Source organism: Mus caroli, unplaced genomic scaffold (genome assembly GCF_978045245.1).
Source record: "Mus caroli unplaced genomic scaffold, Mus_caroli_1 scaffold_9, whole genome shotgun sequence".
Classification (NCBI taxonomy): domain Eukaryota; kingdom Metazoa; phylum Chordata; class Mammalia; order Rodentia; family Muridae; genus Mus; species Mus caroli.
The window spans coordinates 114224688-114245156 of NW_028227264.1; the positions used below are offsets into that span (position 1 = coordinate 114224688).

At 37.6% G+C, this 20469-nt stretch overlaps 1 protein-coding gene across 3 annotated transcripts in view; it reads right to left on the minus strand.

Annotated features, from left to right (window-relative positions):
- Positions 1-20469, minus strand: part of Trhde (thyrotropin releasing hormone degrading enzyme) — a 415327-nt gene that overhangs the window by 163437 nt on the left and 231421 nt on the right. For all 3 annotated transcript variants that reach the window (XM_085843166.1, XM_021175200.3, XM_085843167.1), the window contains exons 4-5: positions 13152-13306; positions 9632-9745 (exon numbers count right to left, since the gene is read on the minus strand). In XM_085843166.1, the coding sequence (XP_085699292.1) occupies positions 9632-9745; positions 13152-13306 (269 nt within the window). The remainder of the gene's footprint in view (positions 1-9631; positions 9746-13151; positions 13307-20469) is intronic.

Genomic DNA, 20469 nt, shown 5'->3' on the forward strand with positions numbered 1-20469 from the left:
ATTTATCTTTGATCTTTAGGTCTACAGTATAAAATCCTGAAACAATGTCTATCTAAAAATAAACAAAACAACAAAAACAAAAACAAAACAAAAACCAAACAAACAAACAAAAACCACTTGCTTTTTACAAAATCATCCATTAAGAACATGTGCAAACTTCTCTATTTGTAGCTTTATTTTAAATTTTAACATCCATATTACAAAAATAAATGAGGCAATTCTCTGAAAGACCTGTCATATGCTCACTGAAATGACATGCATGTGTGTGTGGGCATACTGCCAAACTGAGCTTCCTTCTGTTCTTCTATCGACAACTGTGTTAGTGAATGTAAGCTGTGAGCTAAGCAATAAACACAGACAGGCAGGCGCATGTGTGTGCATGCACACACACACACACACACACACACACACACACACATTGGTAACATTGAAGTTTCTCTAAAGAAAGCTTTAGTCACTTAAGCAAGGTCAAAGTTTTTATTTTTAAAACTATAAATAAATGTCAACAAAAGTAATAATTATCAACTAGTTTTAACCTAAAGAATCATGTATTAAAGTCTAGTTGTAGAACATGGTCAGCTCAGGCTCCACATCTCCAGTTGCTAGGAGTCTTAGCTAGAATGGAGTTCCCATTGCACTGGGTCTCTAGCTCATCCCAGAGATATCCTGACTCCAGTTGTCTCCCCCACTATTCTCTTCCTTCATCCTCTCCAACCTTGATTTCTCCTCTTCCCATTTCCATCCCAGATCGAGGCCACTTCCCCATCCACCTGTAATGTTTCTTTTCTTTCCCTTTCACAGTGAGATTCACACACACACACACACACACACACACAACCTCCCATTGAACTCTTCCTTCTTGTTCCTTAGCGTCTCTGGATCCCTGAATTGTATCATGGTTATCATTTACGTCACGGCTAATATCTACTTAATAAGTGATTTCAACTAAAATTTACTTAATACTCACTACTTAATAACACTAATTGATGGAAATAGACGCAGAAAGCCACAGCCACACATTAGTTGAAGCTTAGGGAATGCTATGGAAGGAAAAGAAAGGATTGTAGGACCCCAGAAGAAAACCTACAGGATCAATGTACTTGGGCTCTTAGGGGCTCACAGAGAAGAAACTACCAACCAGGGAGCCTGTATGGGGATGACTTAGGCCCTCTGCGTATGTATTACAGTTGTGCAGCTTGGTCTTATTTAGGACTCCTAAGAGTGGGAACAGGGGCTGTCTCTCTGACTCTACTGCCTACTTTTAGGGCCCTTTCTTCCTACTAGGTTGTCTTGTCCAGTCTTTCTAGGAGAAGAGGTGCAACTTGATATGTGATTGCTGATTAATATCCATGAGAGGCCTGCCCTTTTCTGAAGGAAAATGGAGGAGGCCTGTAGATGGTGGAAGGAAAGCAGGTGAAGGGACTGGGAAGAGAGGAGGGAGGGAAAACTGGGTCAGGATGTATGAACAGACAGACAGACGAATAAATAAATGTAGTAAGGCCATAAAGTTAAGCCAGTTGATATCCTTCAAACATTAACAGTTGAGTGACCTTCCTGACATGTCTAACAAATGTCAAAGAACTCTACTGATAGAAGATGATCCTGTAATAACAAAGAGGGAGACCTGAAATGGGGATTACGAGCACATTTTCTTATTATAGTTGTCACAATGAGCTCTCTTTGTAAGGTGAGGAGAAAAGATGCTATTTTAACCAGTACTCAGTAGAAATTCTTAACTTCTCTATATCCACTACTGGTTTGGATCCAAGTGTCAGATTTGCTCTCAGCACTGACATTGTTTCTAAACTGTTTTTATTTGGGCTCCTTTAAGGTGTTGTCTACTCTTGGGTGCCTAGGGTATCGGGACATCTGTGCACCAATGCTGATACAGATATGACACTTGCAGGATTCTAGTCCACATTTGCTGTTTTCCCTGACACTCTGACTCCTCTTTGCAACAAACCCATTAGCCACAAATGATGAACATTGCTATCTCTAATGCTAAGGGACAAGCAAAGCCTTCTCTCCCAGAATAGAGAGGCACGGTTCCCAGTACAGGAGCTATTGTTCTTCTTCTAATGGCTGCTTGCCTATAGAAAAGGGGAGGGTGAAGGAAATGCACAAAACAAGCCTGTTTTGAAGATTTAGACGCCAAGATACTCAAATAGGCACTCCTGCTCATTCTTAAGTCTTTCAATGCAAATGTCATTGTTAAGTTTTTAAGGATCAAAAAGACACAGTCCCACTCCCAAAGAAATAAAAATTTAATTTCCTCCAAAGGAATCTCACTGAGAATATAAATCATACTTAAGGGCAGGCCAACATAAAAAAAGAACTCAAAGGTACTTCAGGAATTATTTTGTCTTTTAAAATGCTTTGTCTGAGCATTTTATTTTTAATCTTGCTGATCTTTCATTATTATTTTTTTCTATTTCTTGTGGGTTTTCTGTGTGTAAAAATATGTGTGTCAGTATCTGTGTACAGTTTCTTCTTCTCTTTATTTGGCTCTTTTCTTTTTTTTTTACTTATTTGTTTTGCCCTATTCTGGCCTAATTGTTCTTTTATATACCTGCTTGTTTTCTAATAAGAAAGAACAATAAGAGTTCTTGATTTAGGTGGTAGAGAAGTGGGGACAGTCTGCAAGGAGCTGGGAAAGTAAAAAACATAATCAAAATATATTGTATGGAAGAAAATATGTTGCAGAACCTTGAGACTTGCTAGAAACACTTTAAAGTTTTTAATATTTAGTGTCACTTGAGATTAAAATATCATCCAATGATAAACAACTGGATTATCTTCTCATTCCCACTTCTGATTAATTGGACTTAATCAGGTCATATGTGAACTTTGACTATAACACACAAACACAAATATAGAGAGAATTAAATGTGTTCATATGTGTATTTACTTGGTATTCAGTATTTACAAAGTAAGATTCTAAAACTTGTATTCCTGTTAGCCTATCTCTTGTCCCATAATGCTACTAGGTGAATATATCTTTATTCTGCTGAATGACAAGCAATAGCATGGCAATATGCCAACTCTCATTGGGATGCATATTAAATATCTTTCTAAAAGATGTTACAGCATTTTCCATATAGCTACCAAGTCATATGGGCATAAAAAATGAACAGCTCACTGAGCAAGTAAAATACCAGCCTCAATCAAATTCTTTTTTTCTTCATTTATTCCTCTTTGACTATCAGAGAATCCTTTAGTGGTTAAAATGATTAAGAGATATGTATCTATGTTTAAATAAAAAATTACTCAATAAGCTTAATATTGCAGATTGCAAAGGGTCTTCTCTGTCTTTTTTAAATGAAAGCACAATTATTTAAAATGTGAGAATCATTTTATTACATTCATTAATACTAGCCTCATAGCAGAGTCTGTATTTCTTACTTCAGTTCTGCCTGTGACCGAGACAACTGGGGACATTTGTGAATGCTTTAGGCAATACACTTCAGATACTCTAAGTATTAAGCATAATGAAGTCTAGTTGATTAATCTACATTAATTTTTCCATGTCTAGTGTTCTTTAAAATTAGGGAAAATTCACAATCTGTGTGCTTTATCAGTGTGTAACTTTAAGCTTACTGATATAAGTGGCTATGTGGCAGCTTTATTTCTTAAATAAACCAAAAAGAGACTGTGTTTAATAGTCATAGGTGAAGTACATTCTTAGAGAGTGCCATGAGACTGAAGCAGTTGCCTACAAACAGTTTAAAGCAAATGATCATGAGAAACTATATAATATACTTAGGGGAATGATTTGATTCCCCTCAGAATCTAATCCATAAATAAGAGATTCCTCATAGAAGATTTGCTACGCTCCTATTCCAGAATTAAAATTATGTTACCATGGATATGTTTTCAAATGAAAGTGACCAAGAGGTATTGAAGAATGCTAAGTATATGTAGGTGTCTCCTTTTGTCCCTTCTAAGAAAACATAATTATTCTTTTCCCTTAAGTACAGGGATCAAGGTAAGGCTGTGGTACCTGCTAAGCAAGATTTGTTGTAAACATTCATCAATACCAAACTGGAGCTTGGACCCTCCAATAATGATCCCAGTAGCCAAGACAAAATTGCATCACGCACCAAAAGGAAAATTCACCCCAGAAAATATAACCTTAGCCATAAGCTAAAAGAAGTTGCTTCTGAAGGTTGTGTCACTTGTGCTTGACAAATTTCACATTACTGAAATTGACAGTATAGGTGAAAATCAGTTTGGTATGAATAAGCCCAGACATGGAATGTGGAGAGCTTCTTTGGTGCTCTCTGGATAGCTCATGTAAGTCTACGCCATCAATAAGCTGTGCATCTTGCCAATGACGGATCTCCTTTAAAAACCATGATGTCTTCTCACACTTATAAAATGCAGGATTTCTCAACCTGTGGGTCATAACCCCTTGGGGCCAACATATGGGTTGCATAGCAGATATTCCGTGTACCAGAAATAACTATATGTTTGGTTGTTGCCACAACCTGAGGAACTGTATTAAAGGTCACATCATTAGGAATGAACTGGTGACATTCATTACAAAGCCCTCACCAAAAAACAAAATAAAACAAAACAAAACAAAAACTCTATGGGAGTGTGCTTAGTACAATTGTCTCATATTTCTTTTTCTTTTTTCTTTTTTTGTATTTTCTTCATTTCCAATGCTATCCCAAAAGTACCCCATACCCTTCCCATCTCCAATCCCCTCCCCACCCACTCCCACTTCTTGACCCTGGCGTACCCCTGTACTGAGGTATATAAAGTTTGCAAGACCAAGGGGCCTCTCTTCCCAATGATGGCTGACTAAACCATCTTCTGATACATATGCAGCTAGAGACATGAGCTCCGGGGGGTACTGGTTAGTTCATATTGTTGTTCCACCTATAGGGTTGCAGACCCCTTTAGCTCCTTTGGGTACATTTTCTAGCTCCTCCATTGGGGGCCCTGTGATTCATCCAATAGCTGACTGTGAGCATCCACTTCTGTGTTTGCTAGGCCCCGATATAGCCTCGCAAGAGACAGTTATATCAGGGTCCTTTTGGCAAAATCTTGCTAATGTATGCAATGGTGTCAGCATTTGGAGGCTGATTATGGGATGGATCCCCAGGTATGGCAGTCTCTAGATGGTCCATCCTTTCGTCTCAGCTCCAAACTTTGTCTCTGTAACTCCTTCCATGAGTGTTTTGTTCCCAATTCTAAGAAGGGGAAAAGTGTCCACACTTTGGTCATCAGGGAAATGAAAATCAAAACAACCCTGAGATTCCACCTCACACCAGTCAGAATGGCTAAGATCAAAAATTCATGTTATAGCAGATGCTGGTGAGGATGTGGAGAAAGAAGAACACTCCTCCATTGTTGGTGGAATTGCAAGCTTGTACAACCACTCTGGAAATCAGTCTGGCGGTTCCTCAGAAAACTGGACATAGTACTACCGGAGGATCCAGCAATACCTCTCCTGGGCATATATCCAAAAGATGTTCCAACTGGTAAGAAGGACACATGCTCCACTATGTTCATAGCAGCCTTATTTATAATAGCCAGAAGCTGGAAAGAAGCCAGATGCCCCTCAACAGAGAAAGGGATACAGAAAATGTGGTACATTTATACAATGGAGTACTACTCAGCTATTAAAAAGAATGAATTTATGAAATCCCTAGGCAAATGGATGGACCTGGAGGACATCATCCTGAGTGAGGTAACCCAATCACAAAAGAACTCACATGATATGTACTCACTGATAAGTGGATATTAGCCCAGAAACTTAGAATACCCAAGATACAAGATACAATTTGCAAAACACATGAAAATCAAGAAGAACAAAGACCAAAGTGTGGACACTTTGCCCCTTGTTGAATTGGGAACAAAACACCCATGGAAGGAGTTACAGAGATAAAGTTTAGAACTGAGATGAAAGGATGGACCATCTAGAGACTGTCTCATATTTCAAATGAGGACTTAAGTTCTCATTTTTTTTCCTAGAGTCTGAGCTGATGTTTTTCCCAGTCCTTTCTCCTGACCTGACATCATACTACCCACAAGAACTCATGTCTATAAAATGCTAAATTCAGGCATGTTCACCAGTGGCAGGTAGATAGTTTAGCTTTTTTTGATTCAGTGTAGTAGATGTAATGTAAACGCTGATTGCTTTAATATTGACTACTGGCTCTGAAAAATACCTGGCCACTCAAATAATCACAGCCTACAATTCTTCTGAGCAACTGTTAGCTGAGCACAGACATCAGCCCAAATCGGAACAAGAGGTGGTTAACAAGACCACATAATTCTGAGATTCTTTATTGCTGTTGCATGTGAGGCATATTGTTATAGTAATGTTCCTAGCACACTGGAATTCTATCTCAGGGTTTGAGTTCTCATGTCTAAAAATGATCCAAAGCACTGGTTTTTGAGATTTGACAAAAAAAAAAAAAACAAAAAAACAAAAACAAAAACAAAAACAAAAACAAAAACAAGGTCAACCTTACAGTGTCTTTACTCCTGACATGAGCCAGGCTTCTGGCTTTTCCATTTTCAGCTCAGGTCCAGCACAGTCCCAGACACACACTCACAGAGGAGCTTGTGGAATACCACAGTAGTGAGATGTTGCTGACATGGCCATCCCTCTTACTCTGTGTAGTATTTCTTTCACTCTTTTGCTGATGCCACTATGAAAAATAATGCTGGCACAGCCATACTGACACTTGACATTCTATCTTATTCGTGTGGGTAACTTATTCTGGAAATTTTATTTTCGCTGAAGATATTAATGTTTTATGGAAGGGCAGTCTAAACATAGACTTCCTTATTGTGGGTTTTGTGAGTTTTGCATATTGGAGTATTTCATTAAAAACTCAACTCCTGCAAACAAAAAGCTACCAAAGATCAGAAAGTCTTTCACACTTGTTAAAACTGAAAATGAAAAAAACATTTGTTTCTACTCATTATTAATCGCCATATTAAGGTTAATGGGGCTTTCTTTCAGGTCTCAGTTTGATAGGGTGAATTTTTGATTCACTGTAATTGTACCATTATTAATTTGCAAGTCACTATTATGTATTGACACAATAAACACAATTTTAAATTTCAATACCCCAAGGTTCCTGTGCTTCCACTACATAATCTATAAAAGGACAAAGGTCTCAAATAAGTCACTTATACTTTATGTTCATTTTCCAAACCTCTTGGAAAAATCTTCTGCATTAAGACTTAGCATTTATAAATTAGCTAATAAAGCACACAAAAACAATTCAAGACAAAATCTAAGGGCATTGAAACTGAGGCTATGGGGCCATGCTTAAAACCATCAAAATCTATCTGTTTTCATCTCACGTACGATTCTGCTGATTACTTTTTAATCTAAGATGTACATTTCATAATGATGAAGAGAGAGGATTTTATTACAAGCATTCAAACGAGATTTTTAAAAAGCCTTACCTATATGGGTGACATGTCATTTGTAATAAGAACATATTTTAATATAGAGACATAATGAAATTATAAATTGGCAATAATCCACCATGTAATGAAATTTTTTTAAAGCTGGCTTAAAGGCATCTAAAATACAAAAGATACTTTTTGAGATGTTTTAATAATCTTAAACATTTAAGTTTTAAAATTTGACATTTGTTAATGAATACTTCTGACAATACTATATAATAGTGGTAACTTTAATTCAAAGTTCTTTAAGAGCATTTTCTTTATATACTTCTTTATCTTCAGTTTTGAAGACCAAACAAAAGGCCTTGTGCCTTCTAGGCAAGCATGCTACCACTGAATAGCATGATAAACATGCATTCTTCCATGAAGCCACAACAGCCAGCACTAACTGCAGTTCTAATTTATTTCAATGCTATGATGAAATGCTTCAAGTAACATTATTTTTCATTGCATCATAAATACATAACTAGCCATATTAACATGCTGCATATGTAAAGTATGGGGATAAGTGCTGGCATATAATTAAAGCCCATTGACACAACACTACTACTATAAATTTTCCTCTAAGAATTTAACCTCTTTTCTCAACAGGAGTCAGCTGAATTTGTGGTAGAAAATGTATTGCTTTCAGAAAATTTTGCAGTTAATCATGGTCTCTATGCTTATACATAATCATATATAAAAGGGTGACAATTAGATAATCACCCACTGTTATTGAAGGAAAGGTCACAAGAGAACATGTATGAGAACATGAACTCAAAGTGATCACTGATGGGTTTATAAGGAAGTATAGATGTATAAGGAAAATGTGGTTGAATATAGGATGGGAGATTCAGCCTTTAAACCAGAAGAAAATCCTGCCATTTATGACAACATAAGTGGACCATGACATTATGCTAAGTGAAACAAACTAGGTACAGGTTAATGCTTCATAGTTTAAAGGATGTGCAAAATCTAAAATAGTGGAATTTGTGGAATTGTAGTTTGTGGTTTGGAAGAAGCTGGGGGAAGGAGAAAGAACAGTGTTAGACAAAGGGTACAGGCTTTCTTTCAGTTATGAAAGAAAGGTAAGTCAAAGAGTCATGGGATTGACGGTACACCCCTGTGCCTTCAGCTGGCCATAGGTTCTACACTAACAATTTGCTAAATGAGGAAGTCTTACGTTAAGCGCATTCATCTCAAAATAACATAATGGCTGTAAAATTCCTTTCTGAAGTGATAGCTATATCTAGGGCACACGTCAAAGTAATAATTTCATGAATGTAAAATAAACTCTAAAAACGACTATTGTTTCCATTGAATGTGAAGAAATTTCTGTAGTGATAGATGCAAATATATATGAGAGTATATGTATACATGTATGTGAATATCTAAGTATACGTATAAGTATATCATAAGCTAAGTTTGAGCCTTTAAAAGTTAAATGTTGGCACACTAAAACTTTACTCAATGTACTCATTTCAATTAAAATAAGTTTCAATTCTATCTTAATATTGACCTCTAAAACACTATAGGCTCTAGGTTCTACTTAATAGCAAAATAGTCAACTACAGGTAAATGGAAGCTTATCTAAAATGGAAAACTAATGTAAAAACCATAACAGTATCCTCTCTTTATCCTGGGCAGATTTAAGACATCACAGCATAAAGACAAAGGAGCTTATTTTAGATTCATAGTTATGAACATTCCTAGAGCATACACATAACATGTACAATGTTATATGTAAAGTCACATATAGCTTGTAAAGTTACCTAATTCTAAAATGTAGAAATTATATATCATAATATTTTATCTGATCAGTATATTTCATGTCTTGGAAGCAATACTGTCTCCTTATTTTTCTTTATTTTAAAATACTTTATATCCTAAAATATCACTTATCAATTACAGTAAACTTCTCTTAAAGACTAATTCATTTATATGATAAAATCCTGCAATCTAAAATGTTTCCATTTAGATACATTGTTATATTTTGAAGTCAATATATAACAAGTAGAATTTTATTTAATTTTTCAACAAAAGGATAACCTTCGAAACTCTTACATTTAAATTCTGACTAGTTTTCCTTTATTTGCAAAAGATATTGATGTACTGACCGGTGTTTTGAGATACCTCTAATGGTGGCATAAACTCAGCACACAGCACCTCACTCTTTTCCTGGAAATTCCATACAATTAGAGAAAAGGGCACTTACCATGTTCCAGGCAGGGTAGAGGTAGTCTGTACCCACAAATTCAAAGTAGTGAGCAAAGCCTTCCTTCAACCACACATCTTCCCACCAAACTGGAGTCACAAGGTCACCAAACCACTGCAGGGGCAAAAGGAATAGACATCAGAAAAAAGAAAAAAAGAAAAAAAAAAGCATCATCTATCTCAGAGTGATTTTTATCTAAAAGCAAATGCACTAAACTGTGATTATCATAACTAGAAGTCATTCCCAAATTGATTCTGGGATCTGAAAATGTATTATGGCAAGACTGCAGTTATTAACATGACTTCTTGAATAACACTAATCTTTTCTTAAGGCTGTCCAGTGATGGGACTAACTTGGGATTCATTTCAGCGGGGCAGGGGGAGTGCAAACCCTGACGCTATTACTGACACCATGTTGTACTAGCAGACAAGAGCCTAGCATGGCTGTCCTCTGAGAGACTCTACCAGCAGCTTACTGAGACACATGCACATACTTAGAGCCAACCATTAAACTGTGGTCAGGGACCCCTATGGAAGAGTTGGGAGAAGGATCGAAGAAACTGAAGGGGATGACAATCCAAGGAAGATCAACATTCTCATCTAATCTGGGCAGCTAGGAGCTCGCAGAGACTAAGCCACCAATTAAAGAGCATACAAGGGCTGGACTGAGGCACCCCAGGCACATATGTAGCAGAGGACTTGTCAGTTCTCAGTTGGAGAGGATGTGCTGTAGAGACTTGAGCCCCAGGGGAAGGATGACCCTCTCAGAGGCAAAGGGAAGGGGAAATGGGATAAAGAACTGTGGGAAGAAGAACTGGAAAAAGGGGCAATGTCTGGAATGAAATAAAATAATTAACTTTAGAAAAGATTTATTTATTTATTTTATTATATGAGTGTTCTATCTACATATAAACCTGCTTGCCAGAAGAGGGAATCAGGTCACATTGTAGATGATTGTGAGCCACCATATGGTTGCTGGAAATTGAACTCTGGCAGTGAAATCAGGGTCTCTTAACCATTGAGCCATCTCTCCAGCCTCTAACACTAGAACTTTATGAATGTGCTCAGTGAAGAACAAAGTATCAGTCAAGATACCCGATGTATGTACTTAAGTTGGTATAGAAATGATCCAGGAATCAAACCTGATGACAGCTGACTTCAGAGATCAAAAGGACTATTGTATAGAAGAAAAGACTCAATTCTTTTGACATTACAGAGACAGACTGAGATAAATGAGTGGAAATTCAGAATAGACAGTATCTGCTGAAGATGCAAAAGACTCTAGCTGGTGGTTCAAAAGTGCTGCCTAGGGAGGTGATGAGCAACTCATCATGAGATAATGAAGGATGTCTCTCTCTCTCTTTCTGACAAAGAGGCAGGAGCCCATATTGACTAACAAATCCAACCAAAGTTTCTGATGATTCTCCATGCTAGACTCATGATAAACAGAAATTAACCAAGTAATATCTGATAAAATCTAATATGCAAAGGTTTTAATTGGTGTTTTGATTAAATAACAATACACTACACTGGAACCTTTAATTTTTTTATCAAAAATGTATTACATGCCATGAACATTTAAAAAGGCTTGAAATTCAATGAAGAAAACATAGAGAATGTCCATTTTCCTACAGGTGACAATTATTATGCATGATAAATAACTTTAAAAATCACAATAAACAGTATAAATATTCACAAGTTAGAAGGATGGAGATGGAACTGCTTGTAATTGGAGAAGTAAAATCATTCTCTCCACAGTTGACAATTGAGCTGGAACTTTTAATAAGGAGCCAGCCATGAGACAGCCTTGGGCAAGAAGATTCCAGGCGGACAGCAGATGTGAGTAAGGCACAGTGTGTGGATTCTGTGCAGGAATATGTTCTTTGAGAAGCAGAGACATGGAAAGCTGGACTGATTCATCAGGCAGGGGAAGAATGGAGCAATCTTGATAGATAGAGACATACTAGATTATACACAACTTCAAGAGTCATCACAAGGATAGCTTGGGGCCCTGACCAAGTGTTTAAAAAATAAAGTATCATTTCCTTTAAAGAATCTCTAATTCAAATACAAATAAGAATTTGTTCCAAATATGGTAATGGCTATGCAGCCTTTAATTTTCACTTTTTGTACTTTATATAGAATACATGTTTCTCTTTCAAATTGTCAACCTGTCTACAGAATTGTGACAACAAATAGTTTTGAGGGGATAATAGACAAATCACATGTGATAATCATAGTGAAAATGGTGGGAGATATTTCTCCTAGCTTCTGTTTCATTTCTTTGTGGCAAGTGGCCTCTACCACTGAGCTAGCACAGGAAATTAACATACAATAGGAACTGTGGGAAATACAGAGCCCTGAACAATTCCAGGATTATCACTGTGCCTTGGCTAAACAGAACTGTATCTAATATCATGTACAGAAATTTGCCAAAAGGAAATTACATTTGCATTAGAACTATAGGTCAAGGGGGAAACCAACCTAGCACTGAAGGACCCCAGTTACTCCTGCAGAGGTGACTCTGTAACCTGAGGTCAGAAACATGTCTGGCTTACTGAGCACAAAGGTACAATTCTCTCACTTGTTCACTGTTACAGGAAAAGATATTCAGGCAAATAGTCACTCAGTGTAGACCTCATTAAAACAGGTTCATTTATAAGCTTTTAACTGCTCACCTTTTTCCCTACCAGCAGTTGCCAAGTGACTCTTTTTTTTTTTTTTCAGTTTTTCTGGATTTTTAAGGGATTTGCAGTTTATAGTATACAATGCCACATTGCATCACACTGAGAGTTCATGAGTTCAAGGCATAAATGGCACCCAAAGATCTAGCAAGTAGGATGGGCATTGCTTTCTGTTAACAATGCCTGTTTTCAATGACTTTTTTCTTCACTAAATTCATGACCACCTAACAAGTGCTGCAAACTCTTATGTTACTACCTTCCATGAGTAAGAAACGTCATCCTTTTAGCTTCACTATAAAGTTGTTCAATTTACCTATGGATTTTTCACTATGCAAAGTTAAAAAAATAATCACTCATTTGAGAACAGAGTCTGTAAACTGAGTTAGTGAAAGACTTCCCACGTGTCTACGTGACCAGGAAAGAAGAGCAGACTTTGGCCAAAGCAAATTTCTGACTGATACACAAAATTCACCTGCATCTCTCCACAAAGCAATAAATCATTTCCCTCACTGCTCTTACCATATGGACACACTAATAATCAAAGAAACAGAAGCACAGCTGATCAGCAGCTATGCAGGGACTCTGAAGGGGCAGGCACTCCATCACACGTTTCAACTCAACCCAGTGACAGTTGCTTACTCGATACCATCAGTTTGTATATGTGTGCTTACCTTATCGCCTGAGAAAAATGATATGCCATGCGCACAGAAACTGCACAGAGCTTTGTATAAGACATAGATGGGAGGATACGAGCCAAGCTCCTCATCTGGATGTCTGAAGTCACCCCACATTCCAGACAATTTCACATTATACTTACACCTGTTCCTCTTCCCGTACCTGGTGACATATTTCATGAACAATGACCATGGTGACATCCAGCAAATAAGAAATAGATGACACACTGGGATCCAGCAGTATTCTTTGTTCCACAAAAATACTCAGTCCCCAGTTCTCCATAGCAGCATAAGGATGCTTAGGCACAGCTAAAAGATCTAGAAACAGAATAAAAAAAAGTTCCAAAGGTTTTTAACGACACTGGATCCTAAGTTTCACAACTTAAAAAGTTCAGAAATCCTAATAAGAAGGAGTACTTGTTCTTTATTACTTTTTCTTATATTAAACACTCAGCCATGTCTATGTGACAGTAGAAATATGGGCTATCTCCATCGATGTTGGTCACACTCGTTCATCACACTTCATATCGGGCCCAACACTCCAGGGCGCTGGAAGTATCTGCAACATTATTGATGAGCCCATCGTTATAAGTTTCAAAAGAAGCAAGGTAACCAAATGCAGCAGGAACCCAGAGTCAAAGGCAGTCTGACTTCTAATGAAAATATATTCAGCCTAGTGCAGAAGCAAGTGTATTATCATTCTCTCTCAACTCTATCTCAAAGAAAACATTTCAAACTAGTTTTAAGATAAGATGTCATTTTTTTTTCTAATTTCTTAAATTCCTGTATGTTCTTCTGCTCCTGTCAAAATAGAATGCTACATTTAATCTTAGCTTATAGAGAAAACCATGACAGTGGATGCAGTTGCAAAGGCAGAATAGAGGAGACCCACGGGCTTCAGCCTGGGCTTGCCATCATCAACTACAGATGTGACATCAGTAAATCACTTAGGTTCTCACGACCACAATTCCCTCTGCTATAAAGTAAAGTTATTGGCCTTTTCTTTAAAATGCCTTCCAGCTCAAAAAAAAAAATCCACGACTAGACAGATCTAAAAATATGTGCTTATTTTAAAAGGTCGTCCAGGTATTATCAACTTCTGATTATGGAGAGCAAAGAAGTTCATGTTTCACTCACTCCCCCTGCACCAGACTCAAAGCAATGGTAAATAAAGTATTTTAAAAGACCACTAATCTCAGGGCTCAAAATATAAGCCTCTCAGTGGATCAGAAATGGAACCCAAATGCAAAGTAGTTGTTATGTGAACCCATGGACCTGCTGGTCTCTGGCTTCAAAAGTAGCAGTAGCTGCTAGGGATTGGCTCTGAACAGACAGACTAGGGCCAAAAAGACCAATGCCAGGTTCACTGCTTGATGTTAAGGGCTGAGGTAAGGCACACACACTGAGAGTAGAAAATGACTGGTGTTCACTGCATCCTGAAAATGGCAGCCAAGAAGGATTTGAACCATGGCTCCTGTACATGTGTTCTTAATGACAATAAACGCCCTCCCTCCAAAATGGAAACCCAGCTCAGTAATGGAGTAATTTGTTCCAAGGCCACCAGCAAATTGTATGAGAATGTTCAATATGGTATTGTTTCAAAAGGTGAAAAGGGAATGTATATGCTTATATGGCTTTTCACCAAAATAATACACCAACAAGGTATAGAAGCATTTCATAGAAGAATACTACATAGCAATTAAAATAGGTGATCTCCACACTGGGTTCTACCATTTCAGGCATCAACACAGACAATCTGAGGAACATAGCAATAAAGAAAGAAGGTATAAAATGACCCCTATACTCATTAGAAACATTCAGAATAATACTGCCTATTGTATGTATATCTTCTCACAAGCAAAACATCCAAAAATAGTTCTTTTTTGTGTATACACATCTTCTCACAGCAAAGATAACAATAGAAAATATCCATGCACACATACACAGGACCTGATAATAAAGACACTAACTTCAAGGTCATGGTTGCAACTGAGGAGAAAGGAAGAGGAAAAGATTGTAGGGCAGCCACACAAGGAATTAATATCTTCATATCAATGTTTTAAAACTGGTGGTGAGTACATTGATATTAGCATAATAGTATTCATCATTCATCGCTTTATGTATGCTTTAAATATTTCAAAACAAACAATCGAAGAGATTGGTCTTAGCATCGATTTTTTTTTCTGAAGTCGCAAATATCTTTTCAATATTGCTGATGTTTTGAAACCCAAAATATGTATTAAAGTAGGACAACATATCTCTCTAATTCTGCTTCTTACTAAACTCACAATGATGGCATGAAAACAATAACATAGAAAAATAAATATTAAAACTACTATGAGAGAAGATAAATATGTATGTATAGGAAATTCATAAAAATGTTATTTATTGGGCTTCAAATGGTGACTAGGATTATAGTAGGCATGTAGGTTAACCTGTTCATTCACAGGATTTAAATTAACAAAGAGAAGTCTTATGTGCAAACACTGAGAATTGGCATCTGTATATATTGTTTGGGGCTGTCCTTCAAATTCATTTCGAGCAGCATGACAGTGCTTATGTAGGGAGAAGTTCAGCTAAGAATTCGTAAGTGAAATAAAGAGATGTTCTGACTAGTAAGTGCTAGGAAATATATTCCAATATGAACATTACAGGTTAAATAAGTGTGCATGGTGGGGACAAAGCATCCCTCTCCAATATAGTCACCCTCACCTGGCATGCAAGTGATATTAACAGCTGGTTTATTTGAAGACCTGTGAAAATGTATCTCGAAGGCGTATAATAAGTACTGCAGTGCTCAGGCATGGAAGTAACAATCAGTTTGGGTATATAGAAAGTAGGCTGATAGGTTGGCACCATATAATAGAAGAGTTATTCCACAGAACCAGTACATAGGGAAAGTATCTAACAGGTGAATTCACCCACTTTACATAATTGAAGACAATGCCTACTTATTTATAAACTAGATATCAGATCCACAATGTGTCAGCATTGCCTGTCACTAGTACATGGTTACAATGGTAGCTGTCCCGGCATCAAGTACTTGTGTAAATAGACGGACCTATGTACAGTTTTTTCCAGGATGAATCCTGTTGCATGAAGAGCCAATTCTGAACCCTATACATCTTTACAGATCTTCATGAGCAATATAGAGCCCAGTCCTCAGTCCCAGCTAAGTGAGCAGATCACTTGGGGCTCGATAGATCCGAAGACCTGGAAAGAAGACTGCAAGCATATGACTCAGATATGCCATGTAGAAATCTGTAATCCAAGGGAAAATGCACTGAAGGGCAGTTTATGGATTGCAAATGACTATTAAGCAGTATAAACACAGATACAGCTTAAAAACACTTATTATACAAACATAGAGAGCCGGGTTCTATTCCCACCACCTATGGTGGTACATACCTTTAATTCTGTGCTGGTAAGCAGAGGCAGGTAGATTCCTGAGGCCCACTGGCTGGCCAACCCACAGTGATTTCCTGAACACAGTGAAAAACCCTATCTGAAAAAAAATAGGGTGTGTGGGCTCCTGAAGAATGATGCCCAAAAATAGCAGACCTCTGGCCTCTACACGCACCGACATATACCTCCTACACATGATGCCTACACCAACATGCATATTCTTACATACATACACACACACACACACACACACACACACATACATACATACATACATACATATACACACAATAATAACCAAGTGTAATGAGGGAGCACTTGTTGAGTGGTACAAAGTTATAAGGCTTTGACAGCATGGTTTTACATTAGCATTCAGAAGTATTCAAACACCAAAGTCAGGACAATAGTGTCTCAAACCAAACAAGGACTCTACACAAATAGGGCAAATTTCGATAAAGGGACTGATGGGAAGGATTTAACATGGTGGGATAAGTAGTAATGGGTAGCTTCTTAGGTACAGCTATTGGAAAATATCAACAAAAGAGGTGATTAAAGAAAAAGTAAACATTCTCAGGTTTGGTACCACGAATATAATAACCGCAGTTACAACATATTAGAGAATTGGTCAAATAACTTTGGAAAGGACTATTGAAATGACTCTTTCTTTTTTTTTAATTTTTAATATTTTTTATTACGTATTTTCCTCAATTACATTTCCAATGCTATCCCAAAAGTCCCCCATAACCTTCCCCCCCAATTCCCTACCCACCCATTCCCATTCTTTTGGCCCTGACATTCCCCTGTATTGGGGCATATAAAGTTTGCAAGTCCAATGGGCCTCTCTTTCCAGTGATGGCCGACTAGGCCATCGTTCTATACATATGCAGCTAGAGACAAGAGCTCCGGGGTACTGGTTAGTTCATCATGTTGTTCCAACTATAGGGTTGCAGATCCCTTTAGCTCCTTGGGTACTTTCTCTAGCTTCTCCATTGGGAGCCCTGTGATACATCCAATAGCTGACTGTGAGCATCCACTTCTGTGTTTGCTAGGCCCCGGCATAGTCTCACAAGAGACAGCTATATCTGGGTCTTTTCAGCAAAATCTTGCTAGTGTATGCAATGGTGTCAGCGTTTGGAAGCTGATTATGTGATGGATCCCTGGATATGGCAGTCTCTAGATGGTCCATCCTTTCATCACAGCTCCTTGTCTCTGTAACTCCTTCCATGGGTGTTTTGTTCCCAATTCTAAGAAGGGGCATACTGTCCACACTTTTGTCTTCATTCTTCCCGAGTTTCATGCGTTTAGCAAATTGTATCTTATATCTTGGGTATCCTAAGTTTTGGGCTAATATCCACTTATCAGTGAATACATATTGTGTGAGTTCCTTTGTGATTGTGTTATCTCACTCAAGATGATGCCCTCCAGGTCCATCCATTTGGCTAGGAATTTCATAAATTCATTCTTTTTAATAGCTGAGTAGTACTCCATTGTGTAAATGTACCATAATTTCTGTATCCATTCCTCTGTTGAGGGGCAAAAGCAATCTACAGATTCAATGCAATCCCCATCTAAATTCCAACTCAATTCTTCAACGAATTAGAAAGTGCAATCTGCAAATTCATCTGGAATAACAAAAAACCTAGGATAGCAAAAACTCTTCTCAAGGATAAAAGAACCTCTGGTGGAATCACCATGCCTGACCTAAAGCTTTACTACAGAGCAATTGTGATAAAAACTGCATGGTACTGGTATAGTGACAGACAAGTAGACCAATGGAATAGAATTGAAGACCCAGAAATGAACCCACACACCTATGGTCACTTGATCTTCAACAAGGGAGCTAAAACCATCCAGTGGAAGAAAGACAGCATTTTCAACAAATGGTGCTGGCACAACTGGTTGTTATCATGTAGAAGAATGCGAATCGACCCATTCCTATCTCCTTGTACTAAGGTCAAGTCTAAGTGGATCAAGGAACTTCACATAAAACCAGAGACACTGAAATTTATAGAGGAGAAAGTGGGGAAAAGCCTTGAAGATATGGGCACAGGGGAAAATTCTTGAATAGAACAGCAATGGCTTGTGCTTTAAGATCGAGAATTGACAAGTGGGACCTCATGAAACTGCAAAGCTTCTGCAAAGCAAAAGACACCATCAATAAGACAAAAAGGCCACCAACAGATTGGGAAAGGATCTTTACCTATCCTAAATCAGATAAGGGACTAATATACAATATATATAAAGAACTCAAGAAGGTGGACTCCAGAAAATCAAATAACCCCATGAAAAAATGGGGCTCAGAACTGAACAAAGAATTCTCACCTGAGGAGTACCGAATGGCAGAGAAGCACCTGAAAAAATGTTCAACATCCTTAATCATCAGGGAAATGCAAATCAAAACAACCCTGAGATTCCACCTCACACCAGTCAGAATGGCTAAGATCAAAAATTCAGGTGACAGCAGATGCTGGCGAGGATGTGGAGAAAGAGGAACACTCCTCCATTGTTGGTGGGATTGCAAGCTTGTACAACGACTCTGGAAATCAGTCTGGCGGTTCCTCAGAAAATTGGACGTAGTACTACTGGAGGATCCAGCAATACCTCTCCTGGGCATATATCCAGAAGATGTCCCAACCAGTAAGAAGGACACATGCTCCACTATGTTCATAGCAGCCTTATTTATAATAGACTCTTCTAAACTGAGGAATCTCCGAGGATAGCCTCGGAGGATATAATTAAGGAATATCTTCATTACATATATATCCGCACAAAGATATGTGCATACAACTCCTCATAAAAGCTCAACTTTCAGCACCTAAAAATGGGCCATAACCCACTAACAGGCAAAGAATGTATGTAATATAGCATTCAACAAAGGACTGTTCACTAGTAACCAAACTAAATGAACAATATGGGCAGAATACAGACGAGTGAGCCCCAAAATTATGTACTGAGTTTTTAAAAATTAAAGGAATGCATACTGTATAATTAGCATTATTTATGTAAAATTCCTAGAAATTCAAGCTAATCTATAGTGAGAAAGATCAGTGAATGGCTGGGACAAAGATGGAAGTCATTATAGCATGAAGCTAGGAGTTATTTTGGAGTCAGAGTTACATTGTGCTGATGGTTATGTGCATAATAAAACATCAATCATACACAGAATATTGCCATGTGGCATAACTCAATGGAACTACATTGTGAAGAGTGTCAGTAACTGAAGCAGTATTCTGCTTATTTGGAGCATATAATGGTCACTTCTATTGAATTAAGTTACTTTAATTTTGCAAAGTATACATCCATAACTTTTTAATTTGCCTCCCCCCAAAAGCAAGCTCACATTTCAGAATATAATTTACTTAAACATTCAAAGAAAGTTCTAGATAAAATTTCGAGGCCAGCCTGGTCTACAAAGTGAGTGCCAGGACAGCCAGGGCTACACAGAGAAACCCTGTCTCGAAAAAAACAAAAAAAAAAAAAATTATACATAGTGTTCTTCCAAATAGTAGCTATCACCTAGAAATCTATTGTTAACAGAGAGGGAAAATCATGTATTAAAAAATGTGGTGGCTTGGGCTGGAGAGATGGCTCAGTGGTTAAGAGCATTGGTTGCTCTTCCAGAAGTCCTGAGTTCAATTCCCAGCAACCACATGGTGGCTCACTACCATCTGTAATGGGATCTGATGTCCTCTTCTGATGTGTACTTATATACATAAAATAAGTAAATCTTTTTAAAAATAGAATGTGGTGGCTTAAATAAACACTAAAGTCTATTGTGGTCCACTACCTTCCTCCAGACCCTGGTATGTTACAATGCCTCTACTATGCCAACACTAAGCTAAAATGGTTCTAAAGGAAGCCACAAAATCTTAGACATGTGCTTCATATTTTGTTTAAATCTACCATTTCTGAGAACTGCATTGTTAATTCATAAAAAACATCAAGAAGGCTGTGTGTTCTCCTGTTCCTCGGACTGCATCTTCTTACCATTACTTTGATTTGGGGGTTTTGGTTTTATTTCCTTTTTCTTTTCTTTCCTTTCTGTTACTCTCTTGTCATTGTGACTTTAGAAAACA